At 32.9% G+C, this 17,500-nt stretch overlaps 1 protein-coding gene across 1 annotated transcript in view; it reads right to left on the reverse strand.

Annotated features, from left to right (window-relative positions):
- Nucleotides 1–17,500, reverse strand: part of JAK3 (Janus kinase 3) — a 362,782-nt gene that overhangs the window by 125,563 nt on the left and 219,719 nt on the right. The window contains exons 11-13 of the mRNA XM_053702872.1: nt 17,489–17,500; nt 17,243–17,374; nt 9,980–10,064 (exon numbers count right to left, since the gene is read on the reverse strand). The exon at nt 17,489–17,500 is cut by the window's right edge and continues 110 nt beyond it. Of these exons, the coding sequence (XP_053558847.1) occupies nt 9,980–10,064; nt 17,243–17,374; nt 17,489–17,500 (229 nt within the window). The remainder of the gene's footprint in view (nt 1–9,979; nt 10,065–17,242; nt 17,375–17,488) is intronic.

Genomic DNA, 17,500 nt, shown 5'->3' on the forward strand with positions numbered 1-17,500 from the left:
GTTTTCATTCTTTTCCTATCCTTTGTGTGAATGTGTTTTTCATTTTCAAAATTGTAACAATTGCTGTGCATTGTTTTAATTCTTTTCCTATCCTTTGTGTGAATGTGTTTTTCATTTTCAAAATTGTAACAATTGCTGTGCATTGTTTTCATTCTTTTCCTATCCTTTATGTGAATGTGTTTTTCGTTTTCAAAATTGTAACAATTCCTGTGCATTGTTTTCATTCTTTTCCTATCCTTTGTGTGAATGTATTTTTCTTTTTCAAAATTGTAACAATTGCTGTGCATTGTTTTCATTCTTTTCCTATCCTCTGTGTGAATGTGTTTTTCTTTTTCAAAATTGTAACAATTGCTTTGCATTGTTTTCATTCTTTTCCTATCCTTTGTGTAAATGTGTTTTTCATTTTCAAAATTGTAACAATTGCTGTGCATTGTTTTCATTCTTTTCCTGTCCTTTGCGTAAATGTGTTTTTCATTTTCAAAATTGTAACAATTGCTGTGCATTGTTTTCATTCTTTTCCTATCCTTTGCGTAAATGTGTTTTTCATTTTCAAAATTGTAACAATTGCTGTGCATTGTTTTCATTCTTTTCCTATCCTTTGTGTAAATGTGTTTTTCTTTTTCAAAATTGTAACAATTGCTGTGCATTGTTTTCATTCTTTTCCTATCCTTTGTGTAAATGTGTTTTTCTTTTTCAAAATTGTAACAATTGCTGTGCATTGTTTTCATTCCTTTCATATCCTTTGTGTGAATGTGTTTTTCTTTTTCAAAATTGTAACAATTGCTGTGCATTGTTTTCATTCTTTTCCTATCCTTTGTGTAAATGTGTTTTTCATTTTCAATATTGTAACAATTGCTGTGCATTATTTTCATTCTTTTCCTATCCTTTGTGTAAATGTGTTTTTCTTTTTCAAAATTGTAACAATTGCTGTGCATTGTTTTCATTCTTTTCCTATCCTTTGTGTAAATGTGTTTTTCTTCTTCAAAATTGTAACAATTGCTGTGCATTGTTTTCATTCTTTTCCTATCCTTTGTGTAAATGTGTTTTTCATTTTCAAAATTGTAACAATTGCTGTGCATTGTTTTCATTCTTTTCCTATCCTTTGTGTGAATGTGTTTCTATTTTTCAAAATTGTAACAATTGCTGTGCATTGTTTTCATTCTTTTCCTATCCTTTGTGTGAATGTGTTTCTCTTTTTCAAAATTGTAACAATTGCTGTGCATTGTTTTCATTCTTTTCCTATCCTTTGTGTAAATGTGTTTTTCATTTTCAAAATTGTAACAATTGCTGTGCAGTGTTTTCATTCTTTTCATATCCTTTGTGTAAATGTGTTTTTCATTTTCAAAATTGTAACAATTGCTGTGCATTGTTTTCATTCTTTTCCTATCCTTTGTGTAAATGTGTTTTTCATTTTCAAAATTGTAACAATTGCTGTGCATTGTTTTCATTCTTTTCCTATCCTTTGTGTAAATGTGTTTTTCATTTTCAAAATTGTAACAATTGCTGTGCATTGTTTTCATTCTTTTCCTGTCCTTTGCGTAAATGTGTTTTTCATTTTCAAAATTGTAACAATTGCTGTGCATTGTTTTCATTCTTTTCCTATCCTTTGCGTAAATGTGTTTTTCATTTTCAAAATTGTAACAATTGCTGTGCATTGTTTTCATTCTTTTCCTATCCTTTGTGTGAATGTATTTTTCTTTTTCAAAATTGTAACAATTGCTGTGCATTGTTTTCATTCTTTTCCTATCCTTTGTGTAAATGTGTTTTTCATTTTCAATATTGTAACAATTGCTGTGCATTATTTTCATTCTTTTCCTATCCTTTGTGTAAATGTGTTTTTCTTTTTCAAAATTGTAACAATTGCTGTGCATTGTTTTCATTCTTTTCCTATCCTTTGTGTAAATGTGTTTTTCATTTTCAAAATTGTAACAATTGCTGTGCATTGTTTTCATTCTTTTCCTATCCTTTGTGTAAATGTGTTTTTCTTTTTCAAAATTGTAACAATTGCTGATCATTGTTTTCATTCTTTTCCTATCCTTTGTGTGAATGTGTTTCTCTTTTTCAAAATTGTAACAATTGCTGTGCATTGTTTTCATTCTTTTCCTATCCTTTGTGTAAATGTGTTTTTCATTTTCAAAATTGTAACAATTGCTGTGCATTGTTTTCATTCTTTTCCTATCCTTTGTGTAAATGTGTTTTTCTTTTTCAAAATTGTAACAATTGCTGTGCATTGTTTTCATTCTTTTCCTATCCTTTGTGTAAATGTGTTTTTCTTTTTCAAAATTGTAACAATTGCTGTGCATTGTTTTCATTCTTTTCCTATCCTTTGTGTGAATGTGTTTCTCTTTTTCAAAATTGTAACAATTGCTGTGCATTGTTTTCATTCTTTTCCTATCCTTTGTGTAAATGTGTTTTTCATTTTCAAAATTGTAACAATTGCTGTGCATTGTTTTCATTCTTTTCCTATCCTTTGTGTGAATGTGTTTCTCTTTTTCAAAATTGTAACAATTGCTGTGCATTGTTTTCATTCTTTTCCTATCCTTTGTGTAAATGTGTTTTTCATTTTCAAAATTGTAACAATTGCTGTGCATTGTTTTCATTCTTTTCCTATCCTTTGTGTAAATGTGTTTTTCATTTTCAAAATTGTAACAATTGCTGTGCATTGTTTTCATTCTTTTCCTATCCTTTGTGTAAATGTGTTTTTCTTTTTCAAAATTGTAACAATTGCTGTGCATTGTTTTCATTCTTTTCCTATCCTCTGTGTGAATGTGTTTTTCTTTTTCAAAATTGTAACAATTGCTTTGCATTGTTTTCATTCTTTTCCTATCCTTTGTGTAAATGTGTTTTTCATTTTCAAAATTGTAACAATTGCTGTGCATTGTTTTCATTCTTTTCCTGTCCTTTGCGTAAATGTGTTTTTCATTTTCAAAATTGTAACAATTGCTGTGCATTGTTTTCATTCTTTTCCTATCCTTTGCGTAAATGTGTTTTTCATTTTCAAAATTGTAACAATTGCTGTGCATTGTTTTCATTCTTTTCCTATCCTTTGTGTAAATGTGTTTTTCATTTTCAAAATTGTAACAATTGCTGTGCATTGTTTTCATTCTTTTCCTATCCTTTGTGTAAATGTGTTTTTCTTTTTCAAAATTGTAACAATTGCTGATCATTGTTTTCATTCTTTTCCTATCCTTTGTGTGAATGTGTTTCTCTTTTTCAAAATTGTAACAATTGCTGTGCATTGTTTTCATTCTTTTCCTATCCTTTGTGTAAATGTGTTTTTCATTTTCAAAATTGTAACAATTGCTGTGCATTGTTTTCATTCTTTTCCTATCCTTTGTGTAAATGTGTTTTTCTTTTTCAAAATTGTAACAATTGCTGTGCATTGTTTTCATTCTTTTCCTATCCTTTGTGTAAATGTGTTTTTCTTTTTCAAAATTGTAACAATTGCTGTGCATTGTTTTCATTCTTTTCCTATCCTTTGTGTGAATGTGTTTCTCTTTTTCAAAATTGTAACAATTGCTGTGCATTGTTTTCATTCTTTTCCTATCCTTTGTGTAAATGTGTTTTTAATTTTCAAAATTGTAACAATTGCTGTGCAGTGTTTTCATTCTTTTCCTATCCTTTGTGTAAATGTGTTTTTCATTTTCAATATTATAACAATTGCTGTGCATTATTTTCATTCTTTTCCTATCCTTTGTGTGAATGTGTTTCTCTTTTTCAAAATTGTAACAATTGCTGTGCATTGTTTTCATTCTTTTCCTATCCTTTGTGTAAATGTGTTTTTCATTTTCAAAATTGTAACAATTACTGTGCATTGTTTTCATTCTTTTCCTATCCTTTGTGTAAATGTGTTTTTCTTTTTCAAAATTGTAACAATTGCTGTGCATTGTTTTCATTCTTTTCCTATCCTTTGTGTAAATGTGTTTTTCTTTTTCAAAATTGTAACAATTGCTGTGCATTGTTTTCATTCTTTTCCTATCCTTTGTGTGAATGTGTTTCTCTTTTTCAAAATTGTAACAATTGCTGTGCATTGTTTTCATTCTTTTCCTATCCTTTGTGTAAATGTGTTTTTAATTTTCAAAATTGTAACAATTGCTGTGCATTGTTTTCATTCTTTTCCTATCCTTTGTGTAAATGTGTTTTTCATTTTCAATATTGTAACAATTGCTGTGCATTATTTTCATTCTTTTCCTATCCTTTGTGTAAATGTGTTTTTCTTTTTCAAAATTGTAACAATTGCTGTGCATTGTTTTCATTCTTTTCCTATCCTTTGTGTAAATGTGTTTTTCTTCTTCAAAATTGTAACAATTGCTGTGCATTGTTTTCATTCTTTTCCTATCCTTTGTGTAAATGTGTTTTTCATTTTCAAAATTGTAACAATTGCTGTGCATTGTTTTCATTCTTTTCCTATCCTTTGTGTGAAAGTGTTTCTATTTTTCAAAATTGTAACAATTGCTGTGCATTGTTTTCATTCTTTTCCTATCCTTTGTGTGAATGTGTTTCTCTTTTTCAAAATTGTAACAATTGCTGTGCATTGTTTTCATTCTTTTCCTATCCTTTGTGTAAATGTGTTTTTCATTTTCAAAATTGTAACAATTGCTGTGCAGTGTTTTCATTCTTTTCATATCCTTTGTGTAAATGTGTTTTTCATTTTCAAAATTGTAACAATTGCTGTGCATTGTTTTCATTCTTTTCCTATCCTTTGTGTAAATGTGTTTTTCATTTTCAAAATTGTAACAATTGCTGTGCATTGTTTTCATTCTTTTCCTATCCTTTGTGTAAATGTGTTTTTCATTTTCAAAATTGTAACAATTGCTGTGCATTGTTTTCATTCTTTTCCTGTCCTTTGCGTAAATGTGTTTTTCATTTTCAAAATTGTAACAATTGCTGTGCATTGTTTTCATTCTTTTCCTATCCTTTGCGTAAATGTGTTTTTCATTTTCAAAATTGTAACAATTGCTGTGCATTGTTTTCATTCTTTTCCTATCCTTTGTGTGAATGTATTTTTCTTTTTCAAAATTGTAACAATTGCTGTGCATTGTTTTCATTCTTTTCCTATCCTTTGTGTAAATGTGTTTTTCATTTTCAATATTGTAACAATTGCTGTGCATTATTTTCATTCTTTTCCTATCCTTTGTGTAAATGTGTTTTTCTTTTTCAAAATTGTAACAATTGCTGTGCATTGTTTTCATTCTTTTCCTATCCTTTGTGTAAATGTGTTTTTCATTTTCAAAATTGTAACAATTGCTGTGCATTGTTTTCATTCTTTTCCTATCCTTTGTGTAAATGTGCTTTTCTTTTTCAAAATTGTAACAATTGCTGTGCATTGTTTTCATTCTTTTCCTATCCTTTGTGTAAATGTGTTTTTCTTTTTCAAAATTGTAACAATTGCTGTGCATTGTTTTCATTCTTTTCCTATCCTTTGTGTGAATGTGTTTCTCTTTTTCAAAATTGTAACAATTGCTGTGCATTGTTTTCATTCTTTTCCTATCCTTTGTGTAAATGTGTTTTTCATTTTCAAAATTGTAACAATTGCTGTGCATTGTTTTCATTCTTTTCCTATCCTTTGTGTGAATGTGTTTCTCTTTTTCAAAATTGTAACAATTGCTGTGCATTGTTTTCATTCTTTTCCTATCCTTTGTGTAAATGTGTTTTTCATTTTCAAAATTGTAACAATTGCTGTGCATTGTTTTCATTCTTTTCCTATCCTTTGTGTAAATGTGTTTTTCATTTTCAAAATTGTAACAATTGCTGTGCATTGTTTTCATTCTTTTCCTATCCTTTGTGTAAATGTGTTTTTCTTTTTCAAAATTGTAACAATTGCTGTGCATTGTTTTCATTCTTTTCCTATCCTCTGTGTGAATGTGTTTTTCTTTTTCAAAATTGTAACAATTGCTTTGCATTGTTTTCATTCTTTTCCTATCCTTTGTGTAAATGTGTTTTTCATTTTCAAAATTGTAACAATTGCTGTGCATTGTTTTCATTCTTTTCCTGTCCTTTGCGTAAATGTGTTTTTCATTTTCAAAATTGTAACAATTGCTGTGCATTGTTTTCATTCTTTTCCTATCCTTTGCGTAAATGTGTTTTTCATTTTCAAAATTGTAACAATTGCTGTGCATTGTTTTCATTCTTTTCCTATCCTTTGTGTAAATGTGTTTTTCTTTTTCAAAATTGTAACAATTGCTGTGCATTGTTTTCATTCTTTTCCTATCCTTTGTGTAAATGTGTTTTTCATTTTCAATATTGTAACAATTGCTGTGCATTATTTTCATTCTTTTCCTATCCTTTGTGTAAATGTGTTTTTCTTTTTCAAAATTGTAACAATTGCTGTGCATTGTTTTCATTCTTTTCCTATCCTTTGTGTAAATGTGTTTTTCATTTTCAAAATTGTAACAATTGCTGTGCATTGTTTTCATTCTTTTCCTATCCTTTGTGTAAATGTGTTTTTCTTTTTCAAAATTGTAACAATTGCTGATCATTGTTTTCATTCTTTTCCTATCCTTTGTGTGAATGTGTTTCTCTTTTTCAAAATTGTAACAATTGCTGTGCATTGTTTTCATTCTTTTCCTATCCTTTGTGTAAATGTGTTTTTCATTTTCAAAATTGTAACAATTGCTGTGCATTGTTTTCATTCTTTTCCTATCCTTTGTGTAAATGTGTTTTTCTTTTTCAAAATTGTAACAATTGCTGTGCATTGTTTTCATTCTTTTCCTATCCTTTGTGTAAATGTGTTTTTCTTTTTCAAAATTGTAACAATTGCTGTGCATTGTTTTCATTCTTTTCCTATCCTTTGTGTGAATGTGTTTCTCTTTTTCAAAATTGTAACAATTGCTGTGCATTGTTTTCATTCTTTTCCTATCCTTTGTGTAAATGTGTTTTTAATTTTCAAAATTGTAACAATTGCTGTGCAGTGTTTTCATTCTTTTCCTATCCTTTGTGTAAATGTGTTTTTCATTTTCAATATTATAACAATTGCTGTGCATTATTTTCATTCTTTTCCTATCCTTTGTGTGAATGTGTTTCTCTTTTTCAAAATTGTAACAATTGCTGTGCATTGTTTTCATTCTTTTCCTATCCTTTGTGTAAATGTGTTTTTCATTTTCAAAATTGTAACAATTGCTGTGCATTGTTTTCATTCTTTTCCTATCCTTTGTGTAAATGTGTTTTTCTTTTTCAAAATTGTAACAATTGCTGTGCATTGTTTTCATTCTTTTCCTATCCTTTGTGTAAATGTGTTTTTCTTTTTCAAAATTGTAACAATTGCTGTGCATTGTTTTCATTCTTTTCCTATCCTTTGTGTGAATGTGTTTCTCTTTTTCAAAATTGTAACAATTGCTGTGCATTGTTTTCATTCTTTTCCTATCCTTTGTGTAAATGTGTTTTTAATTTTCAAAATTGTAACAATTGCTGTGCAGTGTTTTCATTCTTTTCCTATCCTTTGTGTAAATGTGTTTTTCATTTTCAATATTATAACAATTGCTGTGCGTAATTTTCATTCTTTTCCTATCCTTTGTGTAAATGTGTTTTTCTTTTTCAAAATTGTAACAATTGCTGTGCATTGTTTTCATTCTTTTCCTATCCTTTGTGTAAATGTGTTTTTCATTTTCAAAATTGTAACAATTGCTGTGCATTGTTTTCATTCTTTTCCTATCCTTTGTGTAAATGTGTTTTTCTTTTTCAAAATTGTAACAATTGCTGTGCATTGTTTTCATTCTTTTCCTATCCTTTGTGTAAATGTGTTTTTCATTTTAAAAATTGTAACAATTGCTGTGCAGTGTTTTCATTCTTTTCCTATCCTTTGTGTAAATGTGTTTTTCATTTTCCAAAATTGTAACAATTGCTACATGCATACATATTTTATGCTTTCCATTGAGTTTTATTAGGTGACATGATTGACTCGAGCAGCACCGAATATAGTAGTTACCCGATTTCCATTGACTACTATAGGATCCGCGACCTCTGAGGCAGCAGATTGAAAACTAGGTACACTGCATCGGATAAGACGCAAGCGTAAGTGGTCATCTTTTGATAACTTTCAGAAAGCTTCTAATTGTGTCGAAGAGCAGGGCGAAAGCACTGAATTCCGCAAGTTTTCCAGAGGTTTTCGACTCGCAGCGATCGGCGTCGAATTGAGAGCGCCGAATCGTATGTTACGTCACAAAATTCAACTTCTTCCGATTTAGACACTTTGATAATTTAGGCGATGCAATCTCGCAACGTGTACGCTTTGATAACTAGAGGCCAAAGCCTTCAGAATAGAATCAGAAACAAATTCTTTAAAATTTACAGGTATATCATGCACATTAGAAGTTGAAGGAACTGCAACTGGCAATGTACTATTACTGATGGATACACTATCTGCATGTAAAAGTTTATCATGACAACTATTACAAATGACATTCGGCAAAATAATTTCTACACTTTTACAACAAATGCACTTAGCTTTGGTAGAACCGATGTCAGGCAGCAATGTTCCAACAGAAACTTCTGAGGCAGGATCAGATTGAGACATCTTGCACAATGTAAGAGAAAAAACAACATATAAAGCAAAATTATCTATTTCCTTATATGACAGTTTCAGGAATGGGAAAAAATGCAAAAGCATAGGCCTCTGATAGAGAAAAAAGCAAGAGGCAAACATCAATGGGGTATTGAAATAATGAAAAAAATTTGGCGCCAAGTATGACGCACAATGTAACGTAAACATTTTTGGCACCAAAAATAAACGGAAATGACACACTCGCGTCACCAATGACGCCGCCGTGTGAAAGGTCTCGGCGTCACGTAGGACGCCGGAAATGACGAACATGCGTCATAAACGTCTTTTTCCGCACCAAAAAAAATTTGCGCCAAGAATGACGCAATAAAGTTTACCATTTGACGCACCCGCGGGCCTAATACCCACAATAGCAAGAAGTAGTCAATTGAAAAATAGACTAAAACCCCAGGTAAGATATACATTTCTTAAAATGTTTAAATTCCCCAAATATGAAACTGACTGTCTGCTGAAGAAATACATTAACCTGACTCATGGCAAATATAAGTACAATACATATATTTAGAACTTTATATAAATGCATAAAGTGCCAAACCAGTACTAAAACAGTTATTAGTAGAGGTAATGGTAAATTGAGAGTATATCGTCGATCTGAAAAGGGAGGTAGGAGATCAATCTCTACGACCGATAACAGAGAACCTATGAAATAGACCCCCGTTAGGGAAATCATCGTATTCAATAAGTGATACTCCCTTCACGTCCCTCTGACATTCGCTGTACTCTGAGAGGAATCGGGCTTCAACAATGCTGAGAAGCGCATATCAACGTAGAAATCTTAGCACAAACTTACTTCACCATAGGAGGCAAAGTTTGTAAAAACTGATTTGTGGGTGTGGTGAGGGGTGTATTTATAGGCATTTTGAGGTTTGGGAAACTTTGCCCCTCCTGGTAGGATTGTATATCCCCTACGTCACTAGCTCATGGACTCTTGCCAATTACATGAAAGAAATCAAGATTGCGTCCAAGCATTTACATTTACTTTCAACTTGTACTATAAGCCCTACATCATCTCACACGCGCAAACAGCCAGGATAAACCTGATATCGCTTGCGCATAACTGTTAGCTCTCCACTCGTGTTCTGGCCCTAAGTATTTTTTTAATTTTAAATAGACAACAAACGGTTCTGACAATCCTAAGGCAGCTGATTGTATCAAGCTTTTCCTTATAGACTAAACACTGATGTTTTATTAGTTTTGCAGGGGGGGTATTTTGGATTACTGTTAGTAAAAATGTTATTGCTATGCTTGTTTTGTTCTAATAATGTTTACTGTCCATTTCTTGACTGCTGGATCAGCATCTATTGGCCAGTAGAAGAAAAAAATGGCAACAATGTGAACACACCGTTATTTTAAAGTAAATTGTCCCTTTAATCTCATCACAAAGTAACACAACTAAGGTCACCAATATATCTGTGCACTCACCCTGTTTAGCCATGCAGACTCCATGCAGCAGCACTTGGTGTTTATGAGAGAGTTGCGTCATGATGCTTGCTGCCTCTAGGAAAGACTGAGAGAGGGTGAGATGCATTCATGATGCTGCCAAAAAATAGACATTGGGAAAGGGGGGGGGGGGCGGGAAATGAGCAGCAAGGAGTTTGTATGAAAGGAAGAAAAATAGTGTAAGGGAAAGTTAGAGATAAGTAAAATAGGTGAAAGAAAATATAGTGGTCCAAAGAAGAAAACATAGAGAACAACTACATAAATAAATTCATAAACAAATACATAAATAAATACATAAACAAATACATAAACAGATACATAAACAAAAACATAAATAAACAAATGCATAAATAAATACATAAACAAATACACAAACAAATACATAAACAAAAAACATAAATAAGTACATAAATAAATACATAAATAAAAGACATCTTTGGGTTCATATTACCATACCCTGAGGTATTACAACCAGCAGAATTGTATTTCTTCAATAGTCATTAATGTAGCATGCTTAAATGAAGTCAAATAGATGGATTTTTAAAGAGGCATTAATGTTTAAATTAAACTTGATTCAGATAGGGCATGCAATTTTAAACAACTTTCCAATTTACTTTTGCATCAAATTTTCTTTGTTCTCTTGGTATTATTTGTTGAAAGCTAAAACTAGTTAGGCTCATATGCTAATTTCTAAGCCCTTGAAGCCCTATTATCTCATTGCATTTTATTAGCTTTTCACAGCTAGACAGCACTAGTTCATGTGTGTCATATAGTTAATATTGTGATCACTCCCATGGAGTTATGCAGGAGTCAGCACTGACTGACTAAAATGCAAGTTTGTAAAAAGCACTGCAATAAGGGTATAGTCTGCAGAGGCTTAGCTACAGGTAATCACATACGGCCAGATTACAAGTTTTGCGTTAGAAGCTATGCGGTGCTAATGAGCAGTTTTATCTCACCGCTCACTTACCTATAGCGCTGGTATTACGGGTTTTTACAAACCTGGCGTTAAAAGGCAAGAAGTGAGCGTTGAGCAAAATTTTGCTCCTTAACGCACTCCAATACCAGTGCTGCTTAAAGGGACAGTAAAGTATTTGGCGCCGTAGACCGCCCAGAATTAGTAAACAAACAATGCAAACTTCAAAAACACAAGGAGGCCTGGGAGTTCCAAACCTAGCAGCTTACCGTCAAGCTATCTTTCTGCAACGCCTAGTGGACTGGAACATCCATTTCAACCATAAAAGATGGGTACCACTAGAACACTTAATAATGAATAAGCCGCACCTGGGAAGGTTATGTTGGAGCAGCCCACATCTATTCAAATTAATTAGAACAGACAACCCAATGATACAGGAGACCCTTAAGGTTTGGGAACATACAATCAACACAACACACTACATCTCCTCCATACCCTCACCCATGACATCCCTAATTGAAAACGGGGAATTCACGGTAAGGCCCTTGACCACACAATCCACCACAACAACTCTGAACAGAGACCTCGCAGTATATACACTAACCGAAAATGAATCCTTACTCTCACAAAATGAATTAGTAAAAAAGTGACTAAACTGTTTCGCTGACTGGTTCACTTACAGACAGACTGCCCACTTTATCACCACACACCCAGAATATGGGAACATGGTCAGACCTCTAACCTCCTTTGAATCCCTGTGCACTCGCTCTCCCCCCCTGAGACATACATTGTCCATCATCTATAAGATCTTAACTCACACACCCCCAGGACAAACTCCCCCCTATATAGAAAGCTGGGAAAGAGATCTAGGTGTCATTATACTACCCCAAACAAGTAAACTGATGTTCCAAGCTACAAAGAAATCTTCAATCTCATCCTCCATTCTGGAGGTCAATTTTAAACTTTTGCACAGGTGGTATCTCACTCCGAAAAAACTACACCGCCTTTTTAGATCTCAAAGCAATAGATGCTGGCGATGCGGCCATGTAAATAGTGACACTGCCCATATGTGGTGGTGGTGCAATAGTATTCAAAACTTATGGAGGAAAGTCATCTCCGAGATAGAAATCATACTGGATACCCAATTGCCACTTGACCCCCTGATATGGCTTCTGCACAAACCCCCCTCCACTCTCAAATATAAACCATACATACACTTGTTTAAAATTATGACTAACAAAATCAAAGTCCTGATAGCTAAAAATTGGAGAAGTAGAGAAGTTCCATCAGTTACCATGTGGATTAAAAAAGTTTCAGAACTCATAAAATTAGAAGAGTATTACTTCCTTAAAAATGATAAAATGGACTCTTACGCAGAGTTCTCTCATTTGTGGACCACCTACGTCCAAAACGAATGCAAGTAAATCAAGTTAAACTACTAAGCCTAAAATAAAGTCATAAGCGTAACATCCAAAATCATAACTTACTGGTAATGGGAATTCATACAATTCGACATCAACTACACAAACATCTGGGGCATGGGCGGACCGGGAGCCCTCACTCTTTTCTTCCTCCTTATTATATCTTTTCCTCTTTTTTTTCCTTTTTTTTTTTTTCTTTTTTCTCTCTCTTTTATTTTATCCTTTCTTCCTTCTTTCCCCTCTCTTTCCTTTATTAATTATTTTACTATATATGTGAATAAATATCATATCAGTCTTACATACTATCCACAAAACCCACAGTTATTATTGTAAATGGAAAACTGGAGCTGCGCCTCCACCCCCTTGTATCTTTATTTTATATGCACAATAAAAACTGTTTAAAAAAAAAAAAAATAAAAAAAAAAAAATAGACATTACTCACCATGTGTGAGTTATGTCACAAAAGTATGCTTCTATGCACTGATATTTATAATAATAAATCTAGATGAAGTCTAAAGACGAGAATTATTAAAAAATAACTTTTATTAACATGTTTAAAAAGACAGCAAATAATAAATGGTGTTTTGCTGACCACTTGGAATTTAAAAAAAAAAAAAAAAAGGGACAGTAAAGTAAAAACATTTTTTTCATGATTTAAATAGGGAGTGTAAAACTTTACAATTTACTTTAATTACCAATTTTGCTTTGTTCTCTTGGTATTCTTAATTGAAAGCTAAATCATGTGCTAATTTCTTAGACCTTGAAGACTGCCTCTAATCTGAAAGCATTTTGACAGTTTTTCACCACTAGAGGGCGGTAGTTCATGTGTTTCATATAGATAACATTGAGCTCAGGCACGTGAAGCTCCTAGGAGTCAGCACTGCTAAAAATGCAAGTCTGTCAAAAGAACTGAAATAAGGGGGCAGTTTGCAGAGGCATAGATACAAGGTAATCACAGAGGTAAAAAGTATATTATTATAACTGTGTTGGTTATGCAAAATTGGGGAATCGGTAATAAAGGGATTATCTACCTTTTTAAACAATAACAATTCTGGTGTTTACTGTCCCTTTAAGTCAGCGGTGAGCTGGTCGTACGTGCTCCTGCACGATTTCCCCGTAGGAATCAACAGGGAGAGCCGGCTGAGAAAAAGTCTAACACCTGCAAAAAAGCAGCGTAAAACTCAGTAACGCAGCCCCATTGATTCCTATGGGGAAATAAAATTTATGTCTACACATAACACCCTAACATGAACCCTAAACACCCCTAATCTTACATTTATTAACCCCTAATCTGCCACCCCAGACATTGCCAACACCTGCATTATATTTATTAACCCCTAATCTGCCGCTCCGGACACCGCCACGACCTACATTATACTTATGAACCCCTAATCTGCTGCCCCCAACATCGCTGACACCTACATTATATTTATTAACCCCTAATCTGCTACCCCCAATGTCGCCGCAACCTAACTACATTTATTAACCCCTAATCTGCCGCCCCCAACATTGCCGCCACTATAATAAACATATTAACTCCTAAACCGCCTCACTCCCGCCTCGCAAACAGTTAATTATTATTAACCCCTAATCTGCCGTCCCTAACATTGCCGCAACCTACATACATTTATTAACCCCTAATCTGCCGCCCCCAATGTCACAGTCACTATACTAAATGTATTAACCCCTAAACCTAAGTCTAACCCTAACACCCCCTAACTTAAATATAATTACAATAAATCTAAATAAATATTAATATTATTAATTAAATAATTCCTATTTAAAACTAAATACTTACCTGTAAAATAAACCCTAAGCTAGCTACAATTTAACTAATAGTTACATTGTAGCTAGCTTAGGGTTTATTTTTATTTTACAGGCAAGTTTGTATTTATTTTAACTAGGTAGAATAGTTATTAAATAGTTATTAACTATTTAATAACTACCTAGCTAAAATAAATACAAAAGTACCTGTAAAATAAAACCTAACCTAAGTTACAATAACACCTAACCTAACCCTACAATTAAATAAATTAACTAAATTAAAAACAATTAAATATATTAAATTAAATTAGCTAAAGAACAAAACAAACAAACACTAAATTACAGAAAATAATAAACAAATTACAAGATATTTAAACTAATTACACCTAATCTAATAGCCCTATCAAAATAAAAAAGCCCCCCAAAATAAAAAAACCCTAGCCTAAACTAAACTATCAATAGCTCTAAAAAGGGCCTTTTGCGGGGCATTGCCCCTAAGTAATCAGCTCTTTTAACTGTAAAATAAATACAAACAACCCCCCAACAGTAAAACCCACCACCCACACAACAAACGCCCGAAATAAAATACTATCTAAAAAAACAAAAACCTAACACTAACCCCCTGAAGATCGACTTACTGTTCTGAAGACCGGACATCCATCCTCAAGGATGCGGCAGAAGTCTTCATCCAACCGGGCCAAAGTCCTCAACGAAGCCGGGAGAAGTCTTCATCCAAGCCGGGCGAAGTGGTCCTCCAGACGGCATCTTTTATCTTCATCCATCCGACGGGGAGCGGCTCCATCTTCAAGACATCCGACGCGGAGTTAATTTAATTTAATTTAGTTAATTTATTTAATTGTAGGGTTAGGTTAGGTGTTATTGTAACTTAGGTTAGGTTTTATTTTACAGGTACTTTTGTATTTATTTTAGCTAGGTAGTTATTAAATAGTTAATAACTATTTAATAACTATTCTACCTAGTTAAAATAAATACAAACTTGCCTGTAAAATAAAAATAAACCCTAAGCTAGCTACAATGTAACTATTAGTTATATTGTAGCTATCTTAGGGTTTATTTTATAGGTAAGTATTTAGTTTTAAATAGGAATTATTTAGGTAATAATATTAATTTTTATTTAGGTTTATTGTAATTATATTTAAGTTAGGGTTAGGACAGACTTAGCTTTAGGGGTTAATACATTTAGTATAGTGGCGGCAACGTTGGGAGCAGCAGATTAGGGGTAAATAAATGTAGGTAGGTGGCGGCGATGTTAGGGACGGCAGATTAGGGTTTAATAATATTTAACTAGTGTTTGCGAGGCGGGAGTGCAGCGGTTTAGGGGTTAATATGTTTATTATAGTTGCAGCGATGTCCAGAGCGGCAGATTAGGGGTTAAAAATTTATTTAAGTGTTTGCGATGCAGGAGGGCCTCGGTTTAGGGGTTAATAGGTACGGTTTAGGGGTTAATAGGTACTTTTTAGCACTTTAGTTATGAGTTTTATGTTACGGCGTTGTACCATAAAACTCTTAACTACTGACTTTTTTTTTTGTTCTTTAGCTAATTTAATTTAATATATTTAATTGTTTTTAATTTAGTTAATTTATTTAATTGTAGGGTTAGGTTAGGTGTTATTGTAACTTAGGTTAGGTTTTATTTTACAGGTACTTTTGTCCCATAGAAAAAAGACTTTACAAAGTTTTCCTAAGTCGTTTTGCGGTAAGGCCAAAGAATTGTGCGGTACACCTATGTCCCTTTAACCTGTTTAAATTGTATCCCTACTTGTATAGCTACAGTATAGCAATGGAGAATTAATTCATTGCCAAACACACTATTTGCTTGCCCAGTGAGGGAATAACTGACTATTCAACAGGGTCTTTTTGTGACTTACCACTCTAATTATAAATTATATATATTTACTACTAAAGATGAGGGGAGTTATATATCTCCCCCATGAATATTTATAATGCCCGTTTGACGGTTTAGTAATTATTTAACTGCGGTAGACATACTTTCTACAAATTAGGCCTTACCTTTAACCAACTGCAGTTGTTTGTGGATTCATAGTACAACCCTCTATTTTAACGTATGTTTTCCCAATTTTTAATGTATATACAATAAAAGTTATTTTTTATTTGTGGGGTCTCTTTTTTGTCAATTATTAGTCTAGGCAGAGAGTGCTATAGGTGCATGCTTAAGTGGAAAATCCTTATTTTCTTTCCACATTGGAGTTTGTATTATAATTATGCACAGCACCACCCCTAGTATATAGATATTTGAATAAACGAATATTTTGGTTGAATACCTAGCGACAAATTTATTTAATTAGGGAGATTGGCTCAGTGTGGTGCCATTGTATATTTAGTTTTTGAAATATTGAAATACTGATATGCATGATATAAATGTGCTATTAAATGATTGATGTGTGTATCCCCGGGGGCGTATTTTGGCCTAGGCAAACAAGGCACTTGCCTAGGGCAGCAGATTGGGAACTGGCAGCAATTTATTGTGCCTATATTTATATGAAGCTTACAGTTATTTTAGAAGTATTATACAGGTATATAATGGGAGATTTTACACCCTAGCTTACATTCTATGGGGTATAATAAGAGACTGCCCATGGAGCTTACAGTTTAGAGGTAGCTCTAAACCTTTATTTTATTCAGCTAGCTACTGCCTTTAGTTCTGTGTTGTGTTTGGGGAAGTATTGTTTCAATAAATCTGTGGGGGGGTGTATGTATATTGCAGCAATATATAGATGTGTGTGTGTGTGTGTGTATATCTGTTTGTGTGTGGGTGTATGTATGTCTGTGTGTGTATGCTTATATGTGTGTACGTGTGTGTGTATGTGTGTATATTTATTTTGGAAATGACATTAAAAATTGACATTACTCCCTTACCAAAAAATATTATGGCCATAAAATGCCTAAAACCTTAGGGGTGCGAAAAGGGGGCAGCAGAATTTGTAATTGCCTTGGGCAGTACAAAATCTAAATACACCATGTGTATCCCCTGTAGAATCCACCCCCAAAAATAATTATTCAACCATCACTGAACAGTACTTTAGTTCCAGAGATAAAATGTGAGCTCTATAAGTAATTTTTTTAGCTATTCACATTCATTAGAATAAGAATGATTGTTTTTACCTCTTGATAATGCTCATGTGAGGCATCCAGAACCTTCAGTAGGACTTCTGCCTCATGCTCAACATCTCCATCTGGGTCTCTCTTGAGTCCACGGAATATTTTTGTGAAGGAACCTTTTCCTTGACTCTCCAGCTGAAGAAGACAACTCAAGTGTACTCAGGTTTTCTATTAATAGTCTTACAGTACTATTGGTCTTACAATATCATACAACAGGTGTGCGTCCTGCACCCATTACCCCACACTTACCCATGTGATGTT

Source organism: Bombina bombina, chromosome 2, assembly GCF_027579735.1.
Source record: "Bombina bombina isolate aBomBom1 chromosome 2, aBomBom1.pri, whole genome shotgun sequence".
Lineage (NCBI taxonomy): Eukaryota > Metazoa > Chordata > Amphibia > Anura > Bombinatoridae > Bombina > Bombina bombina.